At 38.7% G+C, this 25,398-nt stretch overlaps 1 protein-coding gene across 4 annotated transcripts in view; it reads right to left on the minus strand.

Annotated features, from left to right (window-relative positions):
- The window catches only part of EFNA5 (ephrin A5), a 267,301-nt gene that overhangs the window by 3,256 nt on the left and 238,647 nt on the right, over positions 1-25,398 (minus strand). For 2 of the 4 annotated variants that reach the window (XM_044445837.1, XM_044445840.1), the window contains exons 3-4: positions 10,628-10,693; positions 10,154-10,234 (exon numbers count right to left, since the gene is read on the minus strand). In XM_044445837.1, the coding sequence (XP_044301772.1) occupies positions 10,154-10,234; positions 10,628-10,693 (147 nt within the window). Of the gene's footprint in view, positions 1-1,630; positions 1,834-10,153; positions 10,235-10,627; positions 10,694-25,398 lie in introns of all 4 variants that reach the window. The other 2 variants (XR_006416240.1, XM_044445838.1) reach the window with 2 other exon arrangements.

Raw genomic sequence — 25,398 nt, forward strand, 5'->3', positions numbered from 1 at the left:
AGTAATTATGTGTTAGAGATACAACACAATGACCAGGATATTCTGCTCTTTTTTGAACTCATCTTGTTAATGTTGCAACAAAAATATATAAAAATTCAGGATACATATCAGTCATGCCTAATAGAGAATATATTGGTTAAGTTACTTATTTAATTATTTAAATAAGTAAACATATTAAATTTGCAAGTAAAACACGTTAAATTTGATTCCACTTAATTTAGAGTACCTAGGTATTTTTTCCAATTAAAAACAAACAATCCGATATCGATGGTATCTTTGGTTATATTAAAGTAAACTTAGAAAGGAACGTAGGAAGCCGCCTTGTATTGAACCAGGCCATTAGTCCATCTAGCCCAATCTGCACTGGCCTGCAACAACTCTCCAGAGTTTTAAATACAAACTTTCCCAGCCCTGTCTGGTGATACTAAGGACTGAACCTGGTCCTGCTGTATGCTAGTCATGCGCTGCGCCGTTGCGCTATGACACCTCCCATTCAGCTGTGACAACTTGCCTGGGCAACTCCCTCACCTTGGTATGAACTAAAAAATTAGCGAACACATTCTGAACAGGTCCATGAGGTATTTAAATACAAAATGGACTCATTGGCTTTTTTCAGTGGAATTAAGTTTGCAAAAAGATTGAATTATACAAGTACAATCTTATGAAATATATTCATAAGTTCAAAAATGACTGTAAGATTCATAGCTGCAGGTTGGAGGGGACAGAAGTATTTCACCCTGAAAACATGGTGCGACATGTTGTTGTGTGCTGTCAAATTATCTCTGACTTATGGCGGCCCTATGAATGAAAGCCATCCAAAATGTTTGGACAGCTCTGCTCAGCTCTTGTAAATTCCAGGCTGTGGCTTCCTTTATGGAGTCAATCCATCTCATATGTGGTTTTCCTCTTCTTCTTCTGCAATTGACTTTCCCTAGCATGACTGTCTTCTCCAGTGAGACTTGCTTCTCATGATGTGTCCAAACTAGGACAGCTTCAGTTTTGAAATTTTTGCTTTCAAGGAATGTTCTGGATTGATTTGATCTAGGATCCACTCGTTCATCTTTCTATCATTCTAGGGTATTTGCAAAGTTCTCCTCCAGTACCATGGTTTGAATGCATCAATTTTCTTCCTGTCAGCATTCTTCACTGTCCAGTTTTCACATTCATACATGGTGATCGGAAATACAATGGTGTTAATGAACTTGACCTTGGTTTCCAGTGAAACATCCTTACATTTGATGGTATTTTACAGTTTCTTCACTGCTGCCCTTTTAAGTCTTGGTCTTCTTCAATTTTTTTGGCTGCAGTCTCTCTTTGAACTGATGACTAAGACAAGGTATACGAAATAATTCACAATTTCAATTTCTTCATTGTGGCCAATAAAGTTTCATAGTTTTTCTGCAACATTTTACTCACACATTATAAACATTTATACCCCACACGTTTTCTTTTAAAACTATTAAAACATGATAAAAATGCAATAAAATGCAACACTGACAACAGCTAAAAGGACACAGCATATATAAAGAGATTCAAAAACCCCACAAAAATGTGGCAAGTCAAATGTCTCATGGAAGAAGCCCCTTGTGAAAGCATGTGGATTTATTTTGGGGAATGACAGTAGTAATACCTGCAAAGAAGAGACCATCTGCCCAGGTAGCCTGTGACTGAGAGTTTTACCATCCTGCTGTCTGTCTGTCACAGGTGGATCCTCAAGAAGGGCTTCTGTAGCAAGAAAATATATTCTCTTCACAGGATCAGGCCCCTGATTCAGCACTTTCTCTAGGAGACTTGCTGCCGCTTGTCAAGATTTTGCATCAGCAGGCCCACCACCTAAGGGGCAGCACAGAAGGGTTAACCTAGCGGTGGGGAGTCTCTTTGAGAGGAATGGAAGTGCTATTGTCTGCTCTTGTGGTATCTGTGGAGAAGAATGTGTCTGCGGTGGTTTATCCTGTACGATCTCATCATGTGCTTGGGAGAGAAGACATGGGTCAAGTGGGGGACTTAAGACCTCAGTTAGTATAGTTATAGGTAGAGAACGATACAGCACTAGGAGAAGGGCTAGCCAGGTAAGAGGAACAGTCAACTGCTGTTAGTAGTTAACAGCTGCATCATGTTCAGGCTCTCATGTTTGGTGGTTGCCCTATTAGCCTGCCCTTGGGTCTCTTTGTGCTGCTTTTACATGACAAATCAGTTCAAAAAGGGTATCACACATTCATGATTTAATAGTGGATGAGGCAGCCAATCTGGCAGTAATGAATTCATGAGAAGGGTGAAATTAGTCTCTCGAAGTTGTACCCACCAATGCCTTTGGTTCAGGATCAGGATAGTCTTGAAGGTTGGGAAGGGGGGTTGCTGTGGACTGTAGGATTTCTGTCTTTCTTTCTCAATGCTCCCTCTCCATCTGAGCACTAGTCTGGGGTGTCTGCAACTTCTGTTGTACAGTAGAACAGATTATGCATAGTACAATCCACTCAAAAGTGTCTTTACCTGAGCTGAAAGAGTTAGTCTTATGTGTGCTGTTGAGAGTCATTCCCCACAGACAGTTGGTTTTGGGGAAAATCAACATATATGCCAAAGGTGTCTTGTTTGGGGTTCCATAATAATTTAGATGCTTCTCCCAACATTGGCCAACATTTGAAGCAGGGCAGACTCTAGACTTGTATTTTCAGCAAGCCATGGAAGTCATGATCTGAAGGTGAGGGACATCAAATCATTTCTAATGTCACACTGCCTTCTGTTGAAGTTAGACTTATAGCAGCTTTTCTTCTCTGCAAGCATGGAAGACCTATTATGACACACCTAGATGGCTTCCAGATAGCTGTGGGGAGGGAGGATGTTCAGATGATACGGTTTCTTGTTGAAACTTTGGTCAATCAGAAGGATGCAGATATGACCCAAGCAGTTAACACAACTGCTCCTGGGTGCCCTCTCCACAATTGTGCTCTTACAGTTCCCTGGTATTCCCTGAAGCTGAGAGCGATAAAACAAAATAGACAACTTGAATCTACATGAAGAACTTCTAATGGATGTAATTTAATATGTATGCTCCCATAAACTTGAGTACATTCTGGGGCAAAGAAACAACATCTCTATACCTGTGTTGAATTTTCTATACGTTGCCCAGAGGAGCTTTTTAGGGCTTATTATATACTGCCCTGGGGAACTGTTTGGAGCTGTATTACAGGCCCTGTATGGAATCATTAGAGGCCCAGTGTGATATGATCCCAAGACACTTTCAACATAAAATGTCTGGCATCTGCTGGTATTTAGATTCTGGTGTTATATCATATGAATTAGGTGAGGCATCCAGAATATAGTCTTGTCCAGTTTTCTTGGATGAATTTCAGTTGGTACAGTTTGAGGATGCTGACTGCTTAGATGGGTTCAAGCAACCACTTCTGTACTGAATCCTTGTATCTCTTGACTTGTAAAAGCTGGCAGGGAAGGAAAAACTGACTGGGCCAGGATGGTGAGCAGAGAAGAAATTCTCCATGTATTCAGGTAACTGTTTCTTTCCTGAGCAAGATTTTGGATGAAATCAGTTATCTAGATTAAATTCTGTTGGAATTCATACATGATTTTGACATGTAAAAGATTACATGTCAGGAAAGACTTGTTGATCCTCCTTGATCTCTCTGTGGCTTTTGATGCTACTGACACAGTATCCTTCTGGGACAATTGCATGAATTGGGAGTGGGAGGCACTGCTATCATGGTGTTGCTGCTATTTGGATAGTTGACTCCAGAACATGGTACCTGGGCAATGGTGCTAGCTTGTGGATTCTCTACTATTGGCTTATGCAGGGGATGGTTTTGACCCTTGTGGTACTTCATCCGCATGAAACCACTGGGCAGGATTATTAGGAGCTTTGCAGTATGTTTTCATCAGTATGCTGATGATACGTAGCTTTATTTCTCTCTTTAATTATAAGATGATGAGGTTGTGCATGCGCCTGGCTAGAACACTGAACCGGATGAGTGCTAGTAAACTGAAGCTCAACCTAGACAACACTGCAATGCTGTTGGTGGCTGGCTGGAGATGAACCTATTTTGTATGGATAGCAATCCCTCTGAGGGAGAATGTTTGTGGCCTTGTCAGTTGAGGTTCAGCGGGCCTCAGTGTCACAGACTGCCATCCATTGGCTTCAGCCTATGGCCCACCCCATCTGAAAAGGAATAGTCTGGCTTCAGTAGTAACCTCCAAGTTAGATCATTGCAAAGTGCTCAATGTGGGGCTGCCTTTGAAGAAAGTTCAGAACCTGCAAATAGTGCAAATGAAGTTGCTAGAATACTAGTAGGAACCAGGATGAACATATTCTGGCCCACTTGCCTCAGTGCCTGATGTTTCTGAACCTAATCCAATGATCTGGTTTTGACTTATAATGATGTATGTGGCAAAATATCTGACATATGACATGAGGATACCCATACACAATACTTATCATCCGAGATGCTCCTCCAAGGAAGACTGTACAAATGCTGAGTCCACTGAGCTCTGCCTGGTACCAACATTTTTTTAATGCTGGGTGAAGATGTTCCCCTACTCTTATTGATGGCATATGAGGTTTTTAACATTGCTTTGTTATGTTCTGGTATTCTAACAATTTTATAGTTGATTTAAATTGTTTTAAATGTTTGAATGGCAATTACTTATATATTTTAGTTGCCATTGTTGTGAAATATTTTATCTATTGGGCATTTTAGAAATAGGGGAAATGAATGGGATTATGAACTTACTCTCCTAAGTGCTCTCATAACTCAAAAATTAGACAGGAGACATACAGTTGGTCTGAACAAAATGAGAAACCATACTTCACTGTGGCATGCATGAATCTATACAATCCTTGGGCTCTGCACTTCTGCTCACCTTCCTTGGATTACCATGAGGAAGGGATCTAAAGTTCTCATTTTTGGTTTTAAACCCATTGCAGTTCACTCTTACATACAAAACTGGGCAATCGAGGTTTACTGAATAGCAGAAGTGTTCTGTTCTCTTGCATGTCCAAGATTCACACAGAAAACTCTGTTTTCCCATTACATTCAAACCAGTACAATGTCTTTATAAATTATCTTAGAGCACAAGAAACGCCATGCGGGATCAGACTAGCTCATCAAGTTTAGAATTGTTTATATGGTGGAAAACCTGTCCAGAGGATCCCTCAAGCAGGTTGGATACAGGAGTTATGCCTGCCCAAGCCTTCCAGCAACTGGTATATTCAGGAATACTGCCTCTGGTAATGGAAGCAGCACATTGTCAGCAAGGCTAACAGTCTCTGATAGCCTCCTCCTCTTCCATGAATTTGTCCAAACCCCTTTTAAAGCCATCCAAATTGGTAACCATCACTGCTTCCTGTGGCTGAAAATTCCACAGTTTCACTATGGAAACTATTTGCTGTTTGAAGAAGTACTTCCTTCTATCTGTCTTGAATCTCCCTCCAAACAGCTTCATGGGTTTGTGTACTATAAGGGACAGGGGGAGTCTCCCTGTCCACTTTCTCCAAAGCATGCATTAATAATCTCTATCGTGTCTCTACTTACTTCTCTTTTTTCTAAACTAAATAATTCTATCTAGTCGTTCCTCATACAGGACTTGTTCCAACCTCTTGATTATTTTAGTTACCCTTCTCTGCATTTCCCCCCAACAATTGCCGTTTCCTGTGCAGCGACCACACCTGTACAGGGTATTCTAAGTGTGGTCACATCAAAGATTTGTATAAGGGGAGTATAATCTCTTTGTTTGTTTTTATTCCTCTTTTCAAGAAACTCAAGGCATCTTACAAAATTCTCCTCTCAATCTTATCCCCACAACAACAACCCTGTGAGGTAGGTTGGGCTAAGAGAATGTGAGTGGCCCCAAGTCACCCAGTTGGCTCCATGGCCAAGCAGGGATTAGAACCCAGATTGCTTGAGTCCCAGTCCCATGCTGCTAACCACTACAGCATACTGCCTCTCTGATTTTTGTTGTCAGAAATCAAAACAGGAACTTGTAGTACAACACTGATTCTTCAAAATTCATTTGATTTCACAACATTACAGTCGCATGCACCCCACTCTCCAGAGAATTCAACTAACCACTTTTACACCTGGAGATTTCAGAAGCACTGTGTGAGATACTATAGAAGTTACTGTTTGAGGGGCAATGCAAGAAATACCCCAGTTGGATATGTCCAAGTTTCTACACAGATTGAAAGTATTTCTTTGGATCCTGCCTACAGCTGCCAGTAACATCAATAGAAAGTATTCATTATTAATAGAATAATTAACATGTAACAAGCTTTTATTATGACTAAATCCTAAATAGGAATGCATTATGGTGCAAGTATGTATCAATTACATGTAATTAGGCTCTGACTGTAAATTTTAACACTATTATTGCATTGATGGCATAGTGTAGCATTTGGCCTAGTTGTACTTGTGCAGACTCTTTGGGTTCACAGAACACATTAAGTCATGTTGATTTATAAACTATTGTGGTTTAGTACGTTCTCTGAACCCAGCATTCTTCCAGCAGAGTGGTTTAGAAGCCACCCCAACCAGCCATCATCTGTAGTAGTGTTTAATAAACCCACTGTGCTTTATTTTGTTCTTTGAGCCCAGACAAAAAAAGAAGCCATGGTCAAGTATAATAAAACAAGACAAACAACATCCACCAAAAACAAAACAAAACACCATAAAATACAGAGTCCCTTGGCAAGAATGGCAGAAAGGCTTGCTGTTCTAGGCAAGGGTCTACCAGACCACCACCTTCCTCAGGCACCCTAAAGTGCCACAGCGGCACTTGGGGTCATGGGGAAAGACTTCCCACACACACAATCAGCAGGGGGACACTTAAAAGGTTGAGGAAGCCTCAGTTCAGGGAAGCAGACTGGTTCTTTTAAGCCACAAACCTTGCTCTCTTCCCATTGGATTTTCCCTCCAGTTTTGCCATTCTGGAGGTGCAATCTACTAACAGTAAATTGCAAAATGGAGGAACAGTTGGGGATTCCTAGCACTCCTTAAAAACCTTGGGGATCTCCACTAACATTTTAGATCAGACTTGCCCTAGCAGGTACCTTCCAGATATTTTGGATTATAATTCCCATAATTTCTCAGTCTCTATGGCTAAAAGCTGTTTTACATTTGTGTTTTGACATTATACTATAGTAACTCAGAAACTTAGTTTTGTTCTTCTTCATCATTATCTCTGAAACATATCCTAAGCTATTTAGGATTTTCACAATCTGAGAACTCTCTGGGCAACTGAAAACAGTAGGATTTGCAGTTCTATATCTCTATAGCTAGAGTGTCGGTCTGTCTGTTATTTGCTTTAAGATGAATTGGCTTGGTTTATTCAGTATAATAAGATCCACCAAATTCAATGGTTCTCCCTCAGGCATGACTAAGTCCAGATCCAAGCAGGCTTAGTATGCATTCCAATTCAGCAATTCTCATAAAACATGTCGGGTCATCTATACTGTAAACAGTTGTGAAATTCTTGCATGTTGTCCACTCCTGGGTTAGAATGGATGGGGACTCACTAAGTGACTTTGGGCTGATCACTGATTTTTTTAACCTAACTTTCCTCAAATAATTGTTACAAGGACAAAATAGAAAACTAGTAACAAAATCATTAAACAAGAAAGTCATTGGCTGTTTCCCCAATATATATATCCTTTGAGGAGAACACTTGAAAGAAATGGCATTGAAATTTGGGTTAAACATCAGAAAAAGTTTCTTAAGTATGAGTATAATTTAGATATGTGACCATGTGTATGAAATATGCCAAGGGAGGAAAAGGGGAAAGGGGGAAGTGAAGGGAGAATAGAAGAGAAGAAAAGAAAAGGGGAAACGGTAAGGGAAGGGAAAAGAAAATGGGTCTTTGTGGTTTTCAGAAGAATGTTTAGATTTGTCATTTATTTGCTACCAATACAAAGTTATATCTATTTCTGTCTTGGAAAATGGTCTGTAATTAAAAACCACCTGAATTAGGGTGCAGGTTTCTGAATAAATGTGTCCTTCTGAATTCTGTTCAGTTCTGATATGTACTGATTGTTATATCAGACTGTACTGTCTGATATGTGCTGTTATAATGCTTGTAATCTATTACTAGGTGTCACAATCGAGTTGTTTGTACTGATAACTGCATGGAAGCAGGGGCACTGCCAATGTACGTTGCCTAACTTCCTTTCTTCATATGAAAAAATCCTATCCTTCCTTAACTAAGGTTTGGGATCAGCTTTAATAATGGATAAACTACTTAGCAAGTCATGATTAAGTGAGAATCTTGGTTAGCATTAATTGTAGTTAAAGCCAACAGGAAGAATGCAGCAGGATATTCCTACATAAGAAGAAATAGCTAGCAGGAAAGAATGCATCATGAACTGGCATGGTTCTTATCTCTTAACCTGAATTAAGGACAATAGGCCTTCCGAATGAATGGCCAGTATTAACAGCTGGCTCTTCACCCATCCTCTAATGTAGGAAGGAAGAAACCTTCCCAATTCCACAGGATAGGATCACACCTCTTTGATAAAGGTAAAGGTTTCCGTATGACGTTAAAGTCCAGTCATGTCTGACTCCTCCCCCCCCCCAATGGAGGAACAGTTGAGGCTGTTTTTTTACTTCTTTGATACACAGCAGCAAAAACAGCCTCAACTGTTCCATCACTGGGGTGGGGTGGGGGTGAAACAAACAGGGCAAGACTATACTCAAGTGTAGCAAAAATATTTTCCTTCTAGCTTGAATACAAATACCCAAATATGTTCCCCTTAAGATTCTGTATTTGCTGAACAGTGCTGAAAGCTGCTTAAATAGAAACAATGTCTATATATATTGTGCAGACAGTTTAGCATTTAAAATTCCCTTAGTATTTTCAGTATAAAAACGGAACTGGTAATATCATCTGGTTCAAACCAGTAAGAAATATTCTTTGAAATAACCTTAAAGGAAAGTTTGGCTTGCAAAAATAAATGTACTGCAAGTAATAATTTATAAACATGTTTACCAGTAAACCTGAATCCATGAACACATTCAACATCTATAGACATACATATATCAATGAGTACAAAACAGCTAAAACTATGGACAGTTAAATTCCAATGGGTTTCAGTGTGGGTTGCTTTGGTATCTGTTCAATCCCACTGAAATCAGAGATATTTAGAAGTGTTAAACTTGTGGAATTGCACCCTAAATTTGTAGAGCAAAGCTATCAAATTTGTGTATTCATATTTATATAAGCATCTGAAATCCAGATAGCTTTTTAAAGTATATTTACTTATTTCCCAAAAGATCAGGCTGAACAAAGACATATTTGCTTAGGTATTTACAAGGATCTGCATGAATACTATAGGCAGCTCTTTCACATGTGTTATTAGTTTTAAAGTACAGAAGGACAGGTAATAGCTGATAAGAAGTAAGCTGTTCTGAGTTTAAAGCCTGCAATGTTTTTATTTTACTCACACAAACTTACTGGATAAATTTTGCTTGTGATTTATTTTAGTGAACACAACACTCCAGTCCACTGTTTATTCCCCAACAACAAACAATGGGTTCTGTTTGTGGGTTGTTCATGGTTAACAACTATGATTTATTAGCAAGACTGGGTTAACACAACAGAATGACTCACAGTTCAACAACAACCCATGGTTCTACAATGCACACTCAACCCATATTCAGCCTTGAGTGTAGGTTGCCATGTTTTGTAAGCCCAACTATTGTGCCATCAGCTGTTTATTACAGAGAGGACAACCACTTGTTTAAATGCTTTTGGGTGTTCATAGTAAACATGCAAATAAACAATATTTAAAGTATTTATGCACAGACACATTTTCTTTTTTAAGCTTTCACCTCTGAATGGATACTGTGGTGCGGCAACTTACTATAAAAATGGGGTGGGAATGGGGACGGAATAACTACTAAATTTTAAAATCTGGGATGCCATGTTTGAGTAAATAAGTTGTCATGGAAAAAGCATACTTTACCTCCTGTTCATCACAAGAGAATACTAGCACTAGCAAATGAGATATACCATAAGCAATATTAGCACTGCGAGGAATGAGTAAAAGCAGAGTCCTTTTACCATGCAAACCATGCAGAGAGAAAGAGGGAAGGAGAAGCAAAAGCACCAGAGGGACAGAGGCATTTGTTAAAAGAGATTCTCTAAGCATACTAACCTGCTGGTTCTAATGAATTTTCTACTTTGTCGTTAACATCGAAAACACGATCATGAACACCTATAGTTTTCATACAGTTGTCTATAACAAAAATAGAGATAACAGCCAAATATGTTAGTGAGACACCCTTAAATTCCCCATTTCCATTTTTGTTGTTGTTCTATCTGATTTCTATTTCTAATATATGTATGTATTTATATCTTAGCTGTGGCACATTTCCAAATGCCACAATAATTGTCTTTTGGTACAACACTAAGAAACAACAAGTTAGCAACTGCTGTGTATTTAAAACAAATAAAAAAAGCTTTGTGAAAATGATAAAAAGATATGATGAAAACAACAAAAAAATGCCGCTTTATAGAACACATACCACACAGGATTTAAGAGTAAAAATTGATTTTTACTGCTGTTTTACCAGACCAAATGAAGCATGCACTATAAAGTCACCCTCTAAAGCAGATCTAAAGAACTTACTTGCTGGTCGTACAAAGACTTTCAGCTTTAGACAGGACCGTCTCCCATTATCAGGGATTGCAGATGCTGTTGATGAGAAATAGGGGAAGGAAAAACAAAGTTAGTCTTTGTCCAAAAGATATAATGTTCTAATTCTTCTTTTTCCAAGATAACACATCTACAACACTTACAGGAAAGAAGAAAGATCAGGTACATACTGAACAGCAAGCAAACTTTCAACCACCCAACTCTTCTTCCAAAGTAAGCAAAAGGGGGTATTACAATACGGTAAGAGAGAGAGGCTGCAGAACTGACCCACAAAATACCATCTTTTAATTCAACTAATTAAAAACAGAGTCAATTCTATCACAAATAGATACCAACCCTCAGAATAGAGCAGAGCTCTGGTCTTGTTTCAGGAACCATGTTATAGTATGAAACTGTCCAGTACAGCACACTTGAAATCCCATGGTTGCTGCATGCAGCCAGCTATTTCACATCACAAACGACTCATATTAAGAAAAAGGGTATTTCCTCATGGTAATGGACACACACAAGCAGCAGTCTCTTCCACTAAAATTTAAATCTGCAACCATGAAAATGTCTATGTGACTGAAATTCTCAAGTACCCAGGCCACTCTGTTTTCCATCTATGATCTATCAAACCTTGTAAATCAGAAATTGTAATGAAATTATAAGAGATAAATGTGATGGTACTTTATATCTGTGTATACATTTAACACGTCTGATTTTTTTAGCTGATCCTTTTAGATTCTACTGGCAAACCAGTGCCCTCAAGAACAGTGGAAGATCCAATGGAAGCTTCCCTGCTGGGGTTGGGGGCAGATTAGAGTGTAAGTGATCTTCATCAAGACTATGACATCAGAGAACAGCATTCTTAGAAATCTTAATCTGCGAGGCGTTGCTCTAATCCCAATCCCAATCCCTGGTTGCTATTTAACACCACCACCACCAGATGCATTAAACATGCTGTCTGGTTTGGCACCAAGACTATATTTATGGTGATGGAACAGGTTGGTGAAGCATGCTTTTAAATTAACCAGACATAGCCCATACTTAGTCTGGGATAGCATCCATGAGTAATCACATTGTGCAGTTCCTTAGAGTTCAAATATTTTGAAAAGAATACAAAAACCTGTTACACCTCAGATTGTACATAAAGTGTCTGTAATGTTGAATACTTTTTCCTAGCTGTAAAATCCCTGAACCTGGAAAGCTAGCACAAAGGTGCTAGGCTAACATTCTCTTGGGCTATGCATGAGCAGAAGGATTTTGAAATAGGCAAACATCCAACAAAGCTACATTTTGAGGGGAAGAGTCCAGCAAGTGCAGTACTTTTGGTGGGGGGAGGGCATGTGAATGCTTGAAATCAGTTCTAAGAATAGAAATAAAAGTAGAAGCCAAAGGTTCAATTCACATAGTCACCTTTCATATACTAAGTCAGAGGTTCTCATCAACCCAAGGGATGCAAGATGGCATTTCAGGGGATGCAACAAAGAGGAATGCCTCATCAGAATTTGTGAAAATTGGTGGAATAATAATTTTTGCCAAAAAATATCCCAATAATAAAATTATTTATTATTATATTGTTTGCATTTGGATTGAGTTCTCTTTTGTCAACAAAAATCTAGGAATCACCTGAATCCACAGGCAGACTTGTGGATCGCAATCAGCAATAAAATTGCATGTTTTGACAAAATAGTGAATGAGAAGCAGGAGTTCAACTTGTACTCCCACAGTACTGTACATGGTTCAATATGTGGTTCAAAAATTAGAAATCTGTCTTCTTCAACTTCAAATAGTATATTAATTTTGTAGGAAGTGTGAACATAAATAAATCATTTTCTAATGGTGCAGGGAAATAAAAGGTTGGGAACCACTGTACTAAAAAATGTATAAGAAACTGTATCACTTCCACGTGCTAACATGTTCTTTTGACAACTATTCAAAAGCGATCATGTAATAATTTTCATGAAGTGTTTCCATTGCTGCTCCAGCTTGTCCAATACCTTAATTTCCTCCCATTGTACATATCTTTCCGTTAGAAACAGATATTTTTTCCGTAAGTACTGAGAATGGTGTTGGATTGGAATAGCTCCTTCTGTTTACTGATGGAACTGCAATACAGTAGAATTCTTGTGCCCCATTCCTATCATTCAAAAGGTTTACCAAACCTTCAAAGCAAATTTTCAGGGAGAAATTATGTGAGGAGGAACATTTTCCAGTGCTTTATTTTGTGTAAACAATTTTCCATTTCCTACATTCATTAGTAATCAAATGACTAGCTTGGCAGCTTCAAAGTTGTAATTAGTCCTTTTCAGTGATTATCTCTAACAAGTATGTGAAAGAATACATATATGTAATTGAAAAACATGTATGTCTCTGTGTGAAATGGAACTAATCAGTAGTGACAGTGAAGAATCCCAAGAATCTTAATGAAAGAATGCTGAACTCTGTTGAATCGGGTAAGTGGTTGTCAGTGTATCATGCACAGTTCTTTCAGTTGCTAAAATTAATTAGTGCAGCCTTTCTCAACCCGTTTAATTGTTGAATCTATTTTCAGATATCACAAATTGCCAAGCATTATAGGTATATCACTGCATGCTGTGTCCTAGTAAGCATCATAGGGAAATAGAATGATGCTTTGTGGAATGTTCAGATGTCGGTCTTTCTATAGATCAAAAGTTTGGGAGAACAAAATTGGAGGCATATCTTACTAATGAAACTGCATAGTAATTGCTGCTGTGGATGTTATAATGTTGCAAAAAAGCAGTAAAAGTAAGGGGAAATGCTTAGGTGAGCAAAAGACAGTGGTAGCAGGTACAATGAAGAACCCAACTGGTCTGGATTTGCTAATTGGCTTGGACTCTTCCTACACAAGTATGTATTGTGTGCTTGCAATTCTTCACTTATGGCTGTTTTCAGTGCTTTACATAACATTGTTACCCTCCAAGACCTCTCCATTGCTTTGAAACCATTACAGCATTTTTTCCTAAGTAGGCAAGTTTCCTGCATATATCAGAATGGTGGCATGGAAGCTCTTGTGTATCTGACCAATTTTGCTATAGTACAGTGCTATCTAGTGGTTGTGTAATGGAACATACAGAAAGGTAGAGAAAGAAAACCCCAGGCAAAAATGAATAAAGGAACCTATCTTAATCCTGCAAAGAATCTGGAAGCAGGAGCCTTAGTAAAGTAGTAGGTTAAAAGTCTGATGTAGAAAGGCTTTCAGAAAAGTTTGAATATTCAGTACCTTCAAGACATAGGCCAAAAGATACCAATCATACATGGCCTTGATAAGAAGCACTAAGCAGTCATTTTTGTGATAGAGTTAAAATGGAGCTTAATTACAAAAGAAGATTAGTAGTTGTGTATACAACCAGCCAATAACCCATAGCATTAAGCTTTAAAGTAGGTGGAATTGCAGGCAATTAGGGAAAACCTTGCTTCAAAAATGAATGCCAGTTTATAAAAGAAGTAATTATATCTTATTCCATGTTCCTCTATATCTTTGATGATTTTGTTTAGAAGGTGTATTATGCCCTTGGATGTGTATGCATGCACAGTTTGTTGTATTTTATTGACTACACTGTTCTTCTATTCATTGCAGCATCTTCATGTCACTGATTACATATAAGCATGAGCTTATTGTGCCTGCATTATTGATACGATAAAGATATAGACTATCAAAGAATAATGAGCCAAGTCATTCACACATTGATTCATTGTATCCAAAGCCGAATTCATTGTATCCATTTACCGAAAATGATTGACAAACTTAAGGACAGAGTGCAGGAAATCTAGAAAAGGGTTGGGGATTTCAAGCAGAGTAATTCAGCACGTGTTAAAAGTGTCTGCCTCTTTGTATCAGGCACAAAACTGTACAGCACTGATGCCTCCCTGCTTTGGCTCATACACACTGACAAAAGTTAAGAAGTGCTAACAGCTGGCTTGGCTGTGGGCTCTCAGTAAATCAAAGCTGGAAAGGGGGGGGGCGGATTCTCTACTGATATTTGCAGTAGCTGCTATGTTACAGAACAGAATATTGCACACATCCAAGAAACTTGGTCCTTCCTGTGGCCCTGATGAATATACAAATTTTACACAAGAGGCAACAGGCTTCTTAACAAAACAGGAATATTGTATTCCTTACCTAACAACACTGCCACAGCTATACAAATAAATTGCTTCCCTTGTTAGGCTAAGTAAAAATGTGCATTTGATTACTTCCTGTTCCATCCAGTCTTTTAATTGATTTTACAAATTACACAGAAAGGAGTGTATAGCATATTCAAAGGCAGGATGTCAGGTTTTACATTCATACTTTGAAAGCCTTTCTTTGGTTTTGCACAATGAAGACAGCATGTGGTTTGCTGCTCTATATACTGCCAAGTCCCCCCCCCCCCCCCGCAATAGAATGGCCATCTTTTCCATTGGCTGTCTTTCTGATTACAGCCAGTTTAACCACAACAAAAGCCAACAAATACATAGACTGCTGCTTGATTAATGATTATGGGGTACTTTAACTTTTGCATATCAGGAAGCTGTTTTAAACTTTCATGCCTAAACTATACTTATGGAAACAGGTTTGCATTGATCTACATGGTGCTGAAAGATAAGGAAGCTGTACTGATCTACATTTATAGCTACAACATATGTTACCATGAATAAATACAATCTTGCAATCTTGGTGTTTCCAAATAACAAAAATACCACATGCACCCATTCTCATTTCAAAACAAGCTCAAATGCGACATATAAACCATAAATATTATACATCATCAAGCCATATTACACAGTTTGACAACGAAAATGTTGTCAATGTTAGTAAGAGTTCATCATCTGAACCAACACTAATTTCTTCTGTGAGTTGTTTTGGTTAGTGAATTCATGGTACAACTCATGACATGATCAGAAAATGTTAGCTTATACCATGGATAACTTTAACCTAGAAATTACAGGCAATCCCTGGCTTACGAACGAGTTCTGTTCCTTATAACATCTTTAACTTCAATGCATATGTAAGTAAGATCACGTATGTACAGGCTGTATTTCGCATGAGTAAGCCAAATGTTTGCCATACCACACAGATATTTATTTATTTAAAACTTTTGTATACTGTCCACTACCATAGGTATACTTTACTTTCCATGCATATAAAACACTTAACATTTCCATACACAGTCGTACCTCCACATTTGTGTGGATTAGGGGCACAGGATCCCCATGAAAATGGAAGACTCACAAGTACCTCTAGTTCCCCTCCACACCTTAATTTTTAACACTGTTGACCAGATGTGTACTGAATTGCTTCTCCCTCCCTCTCTCAGATCTTGGTCTAATCCAGCAGGGGTCCTCTTCATTTCTTACATTCTTATGTTACTATTCCCTGCCCTCCCTTTCACTCACCAGTGTCCTCCTTTGCACCAAGGAAATGCTGTTGAGATTTCCCTTTCTGGATGGATTGAGTAAGAGGAAGGCCTCCTTTCCTCTTTTGCTCCCTCGCTCCCTCATGATAATTTTCTGCAGTAGACTGCAAACTCCAAAAGTTCCCATGCTCATTACTACGAACCATTTGTCTTTAACTTGGATTTTTAAATGAATAGACTTTATGGCAATTCATTTGTAATTATGGTTGTTTGTTATAACCTGGGGAATGCCTGTACTGAAACTTTATTTTGACTGATAGAAAGGAACACCCATGCAAACTAACTGCTTACCTAACATTTGTACAAAAATTGGAATTTTTTAACCTGCCATTTAGGAAATTACAAATAAAACTATTCCAACCAAATCTGGTTTCTTCCAGTCATTCATGATGAAAGAGATTTTTACACAAATTCTCAAAATTTTTAAAGTGTAAAAATTCCAGAATGAAATATATGTGTGATTTCCTTTGGTTCACATTGTACCCTATCCTTGTAGGTTTTCAACAAAGAAAGGTGTGGTGGGCCACAAGAACATAAATAAATACCAACAAATTTGCAACAGTATTTATGATGGAGAAACCGAATGCAGAGATCTAAGGATGGATAGAAAATCTCTTTCCTCCCTCTAGTTCATCTCCCTCTCAATATTTTTATTTCATGTCCATCCACTTGCAGCCTAGAGGATCCTAAAACCAAACGCAGTGGCTTAAATAAGATTGAGAAACAGTGGCAGGCTAGCGTCTTCCTCCTAATGAAAGCACATCTATAGGTTACCACCAAATTTTACTTCAACTACAACACTCAATCGATTCTAACAATATAGGAACTTAATATTGAAAAGTATTTAACCTATGGTGATACTGCTGTCTTGCCAATACATTATGCACTTGCAAATTATATTTTGAGGCAATTCTCAATAATATCTTCTCAATTTTAATAAACCCAGGATATTTCACAGGCTTCTTTGTCTTACTTCTAAAATGGTCTCCCCGGTTTTACATACAGATAATCGAGGCTGCTAATATATACAGTTAATATTCAAGCTTCTCTGACAAAGGACAAGCAAGCCGTATTTATTTAGGAGCTGGCCTGACCTATGTTTTTTATCTCATAACCATTCATCTTTCATTTGCTTAGAAGATAATCAGCATGGGTATTTGTTCTTAAAACACATAGTTTATCTCCCATTACATTAAGGTTTACTCATTCCAAAGATTTAATTTGCTAAAAAGATACTGTAAGTAATACCCTACTATATATCCAGGTGCTATTGTTAGTCCACTCAGAAAGCTTTCTGAAGTGAAATAATCACAATTTACTCTCTGCGAAGCACAGGTGGAGAAAAACTAATTTGTTCTGATTACATTTACTATCATTACTGCATATGAATGCAGCTTTTGTTTTCATCTTTTCTTTGTTTCTGCAAACCATTTGTGTCATGGCAGTGTTCATCTTAGGATTCCCTCTCGCTGTTTTCGGCACAGTCATAAGGCCAGATGTAAACCCTAATGTGCTGAATAGTTGTTCTGACCTAGAAGCACCTGCTCCATCTTAAAATAACCAAGCACAAATATTAGCTCCATCAGAATGTCATTCCTTGCTGGGAGTGGAAAATTTGAACCATAAAGTGTTTTTTTCTCTTGTCATTCCAAAAAATTTAGTTGTCTACAAACCTGGAATAGTGCTCAAGAAGTCACAAAAGCCAGTCAAGCAATCCCAGTGTGCAAGATCAGCAATGTTAAAGCACAAAAGACATGAAGTGAGCTGAACTATCCCCATAATAAGTAAGGCAATCTGTAATTGAGGTTTAGGCAGTCTTTCTCCCTAAGTTATAAGAACAAGCTCTTTGGGGTGTGTGAAAAAGTCTTTATAGCATTGATTTGCCTTCAGCCATTTCAAGCACAATACTATTTTCATTAGTCAAATCCAAGAACCACATAACCTTATATAACACTCAAATCTTAATTCTGATAGCCAGAAGCACCAAATTTCCAATACCCTGTATCAGCCCCAGAGATTTGGGAAGTTTCATTTTTAAAAACAGCCATCTGCTACCTCCTTTGTAAAGAAATAAGTCTGTGTGGCAGCATTAAAAATGCAGTTTCCCATTATGTTTGCCACAGGCAATATTTCTCAATTTGTGGGAGTCAAAAGAAAAGATAGCCTATTAGTTGTTAGCAGAGCTGAGCCTTTCCCCTGTAGGGTTTAGTGTGATTTACAGTACAACACAAATGTATGTAGATTAGCCAGGTAAATGCAGTATTAAGCATTAATATTCTCCTCACAATGCAAACTGAAAAAAGTTTCACATTAACATAAATGCTATTGAAAAAGTCTGTTGGAATTTGATGACCCAAAAAAGTATACATTTGTATGCCAAGCTGAAAAAGAAATTAAACTTATTGTTGAAAGTTTTAGAAAACCTATTTACTGATAGTAAATTGTGTGTGTGTGCTTTTGTGTGTGAGTGTAACCAGAATTCAGACTAGGTATTTGACACAGAATGGATCCTTCAGAAATCTGTGCATTTAAAAAAGATGTTTGTGTCTTTGCAATGACTCTGTTTTCAACACAAGAATTAAGTGTCAACTTGTGTCTAAATCTGATTGCTCATGGAGACTACTCTTGTACATTCATTACTTGCTCATTCTTGGTACTTGGTTTATCAAGCATGCATCCTGAGTAAATTGCTTTGCTATATAGCCGTAGGAGGTGACTCAACTCGCTAGCAACATTTGATCTCACCTAGTCTGCTGTATCTCTACATTTAATCACCAACAGGGTCAAACTACTGACAAAGCAGAGAATTTTGATGTCTTGAAGAAAGAGACAGGAGGATGCCAGCTGCAGAAGGTGCAGCTCTAACAACAGCTAAAAGACTCTCAAAAGCATTGCTAGAACATCTGCCTTGTAAGTTTAAAGAAAAAATAACATGCCTGAGCAAAATATCCACACAAATGCAAACAGAAAACTGATCAGACTGCATCCATCAACTTTTACAGGGAATACTATCTCAAGTACCAGACAATTGGACACTCTTTATGTGCCAGCTGTCAAACACAAAGCCACTGTACATAGTTTCTATTTCGTGCAATCCTGCAAAGCTATTATCACTAGGATCATTCAAATGTGAAATGAGAAGGAAGCCTGCATTCTGTAAGAGTAGATATGTATGCTTCGGCGCTGTCAGAAATTGCCCCTTCCTCATACTCCCAAGCTTATTTAAGTGCATGAAAAGGTATGGATCTTCCACTGTTCAACATTCCATGAGTGACAGAGCCCCTGATTGCATGGAGGTTCTGTGTAAAGGTTACACTGAATACAAATGAGGACACCATTCTGCTCCTTCCTATATGTGCATTCATTCTACAGAGAAGTAATGTCTACATAGCACTAAGGTATCCTGGGCAGTACATTGTTACCATACTTGATCTAGACCTGATTTTTCCTGCACTTATCTGTGGACTACTTCTCTTATTCAGGAAACAACCCTTCCAAAAAGTGGGGAGAATGTACCTGGGATGTTCTAGGGTGAAAGTATTTGCCAAGGTGATCCTACCTGTAGTCTCTGTTTGGTAAAGCTGGCTCAGAAATTAGTATGTTTTCCAAAACCAAAACAGCACAATGTACCTTCAGATCATTTAGTTAACAGAGTGCCATCATAATGTACTGAAAAAGTAACAGAGATGAGATCAGAGCTGTTCCATAAATTGAGTCTTATTAAGTATTGAACTCATAGTGATTTAATTGTTAATTAAACAAGGCTGTTTCAGGCAAGGGAGAGAGGGGATAACAAGTGATGCTGTCAAGAAGGCTCCATTGTGCTTCAGTTTCTGGGAAAATGGAGGAGAAACTGCAGTAGGAGCTGGAAACTTGGCATGAGAAAACGCATTATACCCTTTTCTTCTTATATCTAAAATATGGTGGCAGAGCAAAGATCTTTAGCGTCATGGTAAAATTCAAACAGAAAACAAAAGGGGGAAATCTTTCTTTGGTCAAGTTTCCTCTTTATTAGACAAAGTTATCTGGAACTGGGGCTGCAAAAAAGAAACAGTCAAAGATAGGAGTTCAGGGTCATTCAGGCTAAGTTTATTTCAGCCAATCTTCTGAAATCACCTTGAGTTCATGCAACGAGAATCCTATGATATGGGACTGTGGAGAACTCAGGAAAACTCATTGAACTCAGGTGCTCTAAGATTAATCATAGCCTTTATTACAAAACTAAAAAAAATATGGTGGCCCTGGAATGGCAATTTTCAGGTACACAAATGACTGAATCTTTCAGAGAGTTTAATGTATTTCTTATAAAAGATGCTTGAAATCTCAGGGCTCACCAAATCCAGTAAACTAGCTCTGCTTTGATCTTATTAAGACTGGGGAGCATTGCAATTTTAGGAGGTCTCTTGTCAGTACATATAACAGGGTAGAGACGCCCCCTTGTTCACTAGGTACTTTGGCCTAGTTTGCTATTTCATTACTAGCTCATCCTTCCAGATAAAATGTTATCTTCTAAGCAAAAATGCTTATGAGATTATGGTGGTAAAATAATGCTTTCTGGTGATTATATATGAAACTTCAGGCTTCCAGCTAGCATGGGTTTAGCTTAACTAGTCTAGGTTATTCAGCACAGCCCCTATTTTGAGAAAGTTGTAAAAATATTCCATGCTAATTTTTTCTAGCAATTTTGGGTTGTATGAGTTTCAAACTGTAACTTAAGATGGAATACCCTAGCTATATTGGAGCCCTCAGTTTTAGGAGTATTGTACATATGTCCCACCTGCAGCTTGGAATAAATGTATTTTTTAAAAAATAGGATTTTAGGCTATGTGAATGTATGCTAATAATTTGGTATCCTCATGAATCAGTTAGTGAGTGAGGCTCAAGCAGTCTGATTAGAAAACACACAGTTGAGGCCTGCAACCAACATTTTGAAACAAAACGTTAAAGCCAATTGCTACCTTTTCACTTTGTTTCTTATTAATCAATCCCAGGCCTCAGTACTGTAAACTATCTATCTTGCTAAAAACTCTGTAGACTAAAACTACATTTCATACCAAAACTAATTCAAAAACATTTGAACTTTTATGGTTATGCTATTCTAATTACAACAGCTATATAAAATTTTTCTCCATCAGAAGATTTAATACAGTCTAGTACCGTATTTCTCTCAGGAAGTTTCCTTATCTACTTTAGAGTATAATTTAACACAGACAATATTAGATTATAGGGCAGTTGATGCAACAAAGCCGGATGGCTTCAAAACTTCAGGGCAACATAAAAAGAAAATTCTAAGAAACCTATTCTGTATGGTACTGAGTTTCACCTTAAATAAAATATGTCCTCAGGAATCATTCTACAGATAATGAGGCCCATGCTCAGACTAAATATGTTCCAGTCTGGTTGAAGAGAGAACAAGCATGTGAAAGTGCATCTTATCAGTTTAAAAAAAGACTTTTGAAATTCTTTGGAGTATCAAGAATCTGTTCATTTCTTGAACAGTATGATGGCTGTCCTGAAGTTTGTCCCCCACACAAACACTTCCTAAATGTTACAGAAGAGGAATGCAGAGGGATATACCTCTAAAATTTTTACAGAAATACAGGATAGCTTGTCATAGTGGGGAAGGCTCTGATTGGATGACCCAGCTCAGTCTTCCCCACTATGATGGAACGTGCAGTATTTATATCTCAACATCAGGGTCCCTGCTCTCCCTTTTTGGGTACTTTATTTTTACAGTACAGTCTGCCTGGACATCCCTACCTGTGCTCCTGAATGTAGTTGCTACAAGAATTGCATAGAGTTAATTGCAATTCTTGAAAATATGGAAGAACATAGTAGAAGCAACACAAAATAGAAAGGGCATGTCTTACAAAATGATATATTAGTCTTGTTCAAGCTTATATAGCTCCATGTGATTGTGATGGAGTGTGATATCTTCCTATCAAGTACTTGATAGCATCTGCTTTTGACCTGTGCACTCTGCACAAGTGTTTGACCATGTTCACACTAAACATTCTCTGCATTGTGGAGGGAAGAAACTCACAGTATTGAGTCATCACAGTAAACAAGCCCCAGCTCAATAATGTATAGACTAGAACTCCACATTTCACACTTGTACTGAAGCTATCAAGGCAGTATAACTTGTAATGTTCCATAAATAAAATCTTCTGCTTTCAAATTTATTAAAAATACAAATCAAGGTATTTCTTAACAATGTATAATAAGAATTTGTTTTTATGTTTAAACTTAATGCTTGGTCCTGAAAAAACATCCATGGAAATCCTAATTAAGTCTGGTAGGCAAGACTTATTCTAATAGACACATTATTCCTGTTAGTGACTACCATTAAAAATAACTGCCCTTATCATGGCTTGACTACTTTTGAAAGATACTTTTGTGTATGGTAAATCACTTTATCTTGTTTAACTGCATCCAATAAATATTCATTGTATAATTACACATACAGGCAACTACCACCATTCTGAACTTTAAAAAAACAGATTAAGATTGTATGCAGTCTGGAAAACTTTTCAGTACGCATGGCAAATTTTGATAACATTTTGCCTTTGTAGTCAAATTATTAAGGCAAAAATCACGTTTGAAGTTGAGATTTACAGTACATGCTTACTTTAGGCTAGAATGTGCACAAACCATGTGTAAGAAGAAACAATTTAACATTTGTCAATTAGCTACTAGTGCATCTTTTAGATTTGTTGTTACATTTTAGCAATAAAATTAAGCAATCTTTCCTGGAAATACCAGTATAAGGGTCTACTGAAGGAACACTGAAATTCAGGGAAAAGGTTGGCAGAAATGTCTTATTTTTATTAAGTACAAAATAAATACAGCTAATAAATAAGATTAAACAGTATAATTGAATATACTAAGATTGCCTCTCCTGTCTGGATTCAATGAAAGATGTCTAAAGAAATATATGCTAGCATACCAAATAAAAATCTTGACTTGTCTGCTAAGTATCCTATCTCCATCAGCACCAGATGTTCCAGAAAGGATTAGGACAGCAAATGCATGAACTATGTATAATCTAATGGCAATGACAAAAGCTATAGATATGCAGAGTAAATGATGGTGTGGTAGGACAGAAAAAGCAGGTTGCTTACCTGTAACTGATGTTCTTCGAGTGGCCATCTGTGCAGCACACATACGGGTGGTGCGCCTGCGCAGTGCCTTTGGCCGGAAGATTACAAGCTAATGGTTTTTGGCGGAAAAACGAAGAACAGATGAAAGAACGGCTCCTCAACGAAGAACAGATGAAAGAATGGCTCTGCCGAAGGAGCAATCTTGTTGAGCCCGAACGTCTAAATGATAATGTTTGGCGAAAGTACAAGGGTTCACCCAAGTAGCGGCCCGACATACATCGTCAATCGGTACTCCTGATGTGAAGGCAGAGGAGGTAGCAACAGCCCTAGTTGAATGGCTACGAGGAGCTGTAGGTAAGTCAATCTTAGCCAGTTGGTAAGACAAAGTGATGGTATGAAGTATCCACTTAGAAAGCCTCTGAGGAGTGACAGGGGTGCCTTGATCTCTGGTAGCATATTTAACGAAAAGTCTATTTGAGTGCCGAATGGATTCCATCCTAGATCTGTAGAAGGCTAAACAGCGCCGAACGTCAAGTGAGTGCAATGATCTCTCTAGTGGAGTCGACGGAGACGGAAAGAAGGTAGGCAAATTGATATCTTGTCCCATATGAAAGGGAGTGGACACCTTAGGGAGAAAGGATGGATTGAGCCGCAGGACAACCTTTTCTCTATGAAAGCTGAGGTAAGGTGGGTCTATGCGGAGAACGCAGAGCTCACTGGCCCTTCAGACCGAGGTAACCGCCACTAGAAATGCTGTCTTCCACGAAACAAGATGTAAATCGACTGTAGCTAACCGTTCGAAAGAAGCTCTTGTAAGCGCTTGCAAAACAACAGAGAGACTCCAGGTAGGCATTACTGGTCTGATCGATGGATTCAGATTATAAAGCCCCTTCAGAAACCTCTTAATAGTAGGTTGAGAGAAGATGGATGATCCGTCCAGCATGCCACGATGATAGGGGATTGCCACCGTATACACTTTAATCAAAGATGGTTTCAGTCCAGAGTGGTGTAGTTCTAAGAAGAAATGAAGAATTTGGTGTATCGATGATGTAAGTGGAGAGAACGAACAAGACTCGGCAAAGGTGGAAAATCGTCTCCATTTAGTCGCATAAGACTTCCGTGTGGAAGTCTTTAGAGCAGAATCCAAGATGTGTTGAATGTCCGGATGAAAGGTTGTCGGATTCGGCAGAACAATCATCAGATCTGACAGTGCTGGTGGATCGAAAGAGGAAGCAGCGCCGACCCCAGCGGATTTGAAGGTTCTGAATGCAGCAGATTCGAGGGCAGGATTCGAATCACTGGAAGTTGCTGTCGGTACAGATGTAGCAAAATGAACTATCGGATTCACCATGCTGTTAGTTTCAACAACAGTATATTCGGATGGCGAAGCGCACCGTCCTGCTGGGTTATGAGGTACGGAAGCAGTGGAAGATGAAGGAAGCAGTGAGAGATGTCGAGCAGTGTGGCAAACCAAGGTTGGCATGGCCACCAAGGGGTAATCAGTACCCCGTGGCCCGATTGTATACAATCTTCACTATGACTCTCATCACAAGAGGAATCGGCGGGAAGGCGTAAAAATTCAGGTTGTTCCATGGGATCATGAAGGCGTCCCCTAGGAATTCGCACCCAATTCCCGCTCTCGAACAGGAAGTCTCGCACACCTTGTTCTGTTGGGTGGCGAACAAGTCCACGTCGGGGAACCCCCAGCGATGAAAAAGATTGTCGTGTGTCTGAGGATCTAGTTCCCATTCGTGGGAGGTGAACATGCGCCTGCTGAGAAGATCCGCTTCCACACTGTCCGTACCGGCCAGATGGACTGCCATTGTGTAATGTCTCTTGAAATGCACCAGTCCCAGATCTTCATAGAAAGTCTGGCCAGGGTCGGAGATTTCATCCCACCTTGTTTGTTCAGATAAAAGATGATGGCTATGTTGTCCGACATTATCTGAACGATCCGATGTTGAAGAACATCCTCGAAAGAACTTAGGGCTTTGAATACCGCCAACAGCTCCAGGAAGTTGATATGATTCATGGATTCTTGATGAGTCCACATGCCCTGGGTATACAGGCCAGAGCAAACCGTTCCCCACCCCAGAAGAGACGCATCGGTACTGACAGTTATCGATGGGCATCGGGGCCTGAAGGGGACCCCAAGAGTCAAATTGGCCAGGACTGACCACCATAGTAGAGAGTGGAGCACCGAGGATGGAACTCAGAGCAACTTCGCTGGTGAATCTCTCTG

Source organism: Varanus komodoensis, unplaced genomic scaffold (assembly GCF_004798865.1).
Source record: "Varanus komodoensis strain SLA01 unplaced genomic scaffold, ASM479886v1 scaffold5, whole genome shotgun sequence".
NCBI classification, from domain to species: Eukaryota; Metazoa; Chordata; class Lepidosauria; order Squamata; family Varanidae; genus Varanus; species Varanus komodoensis.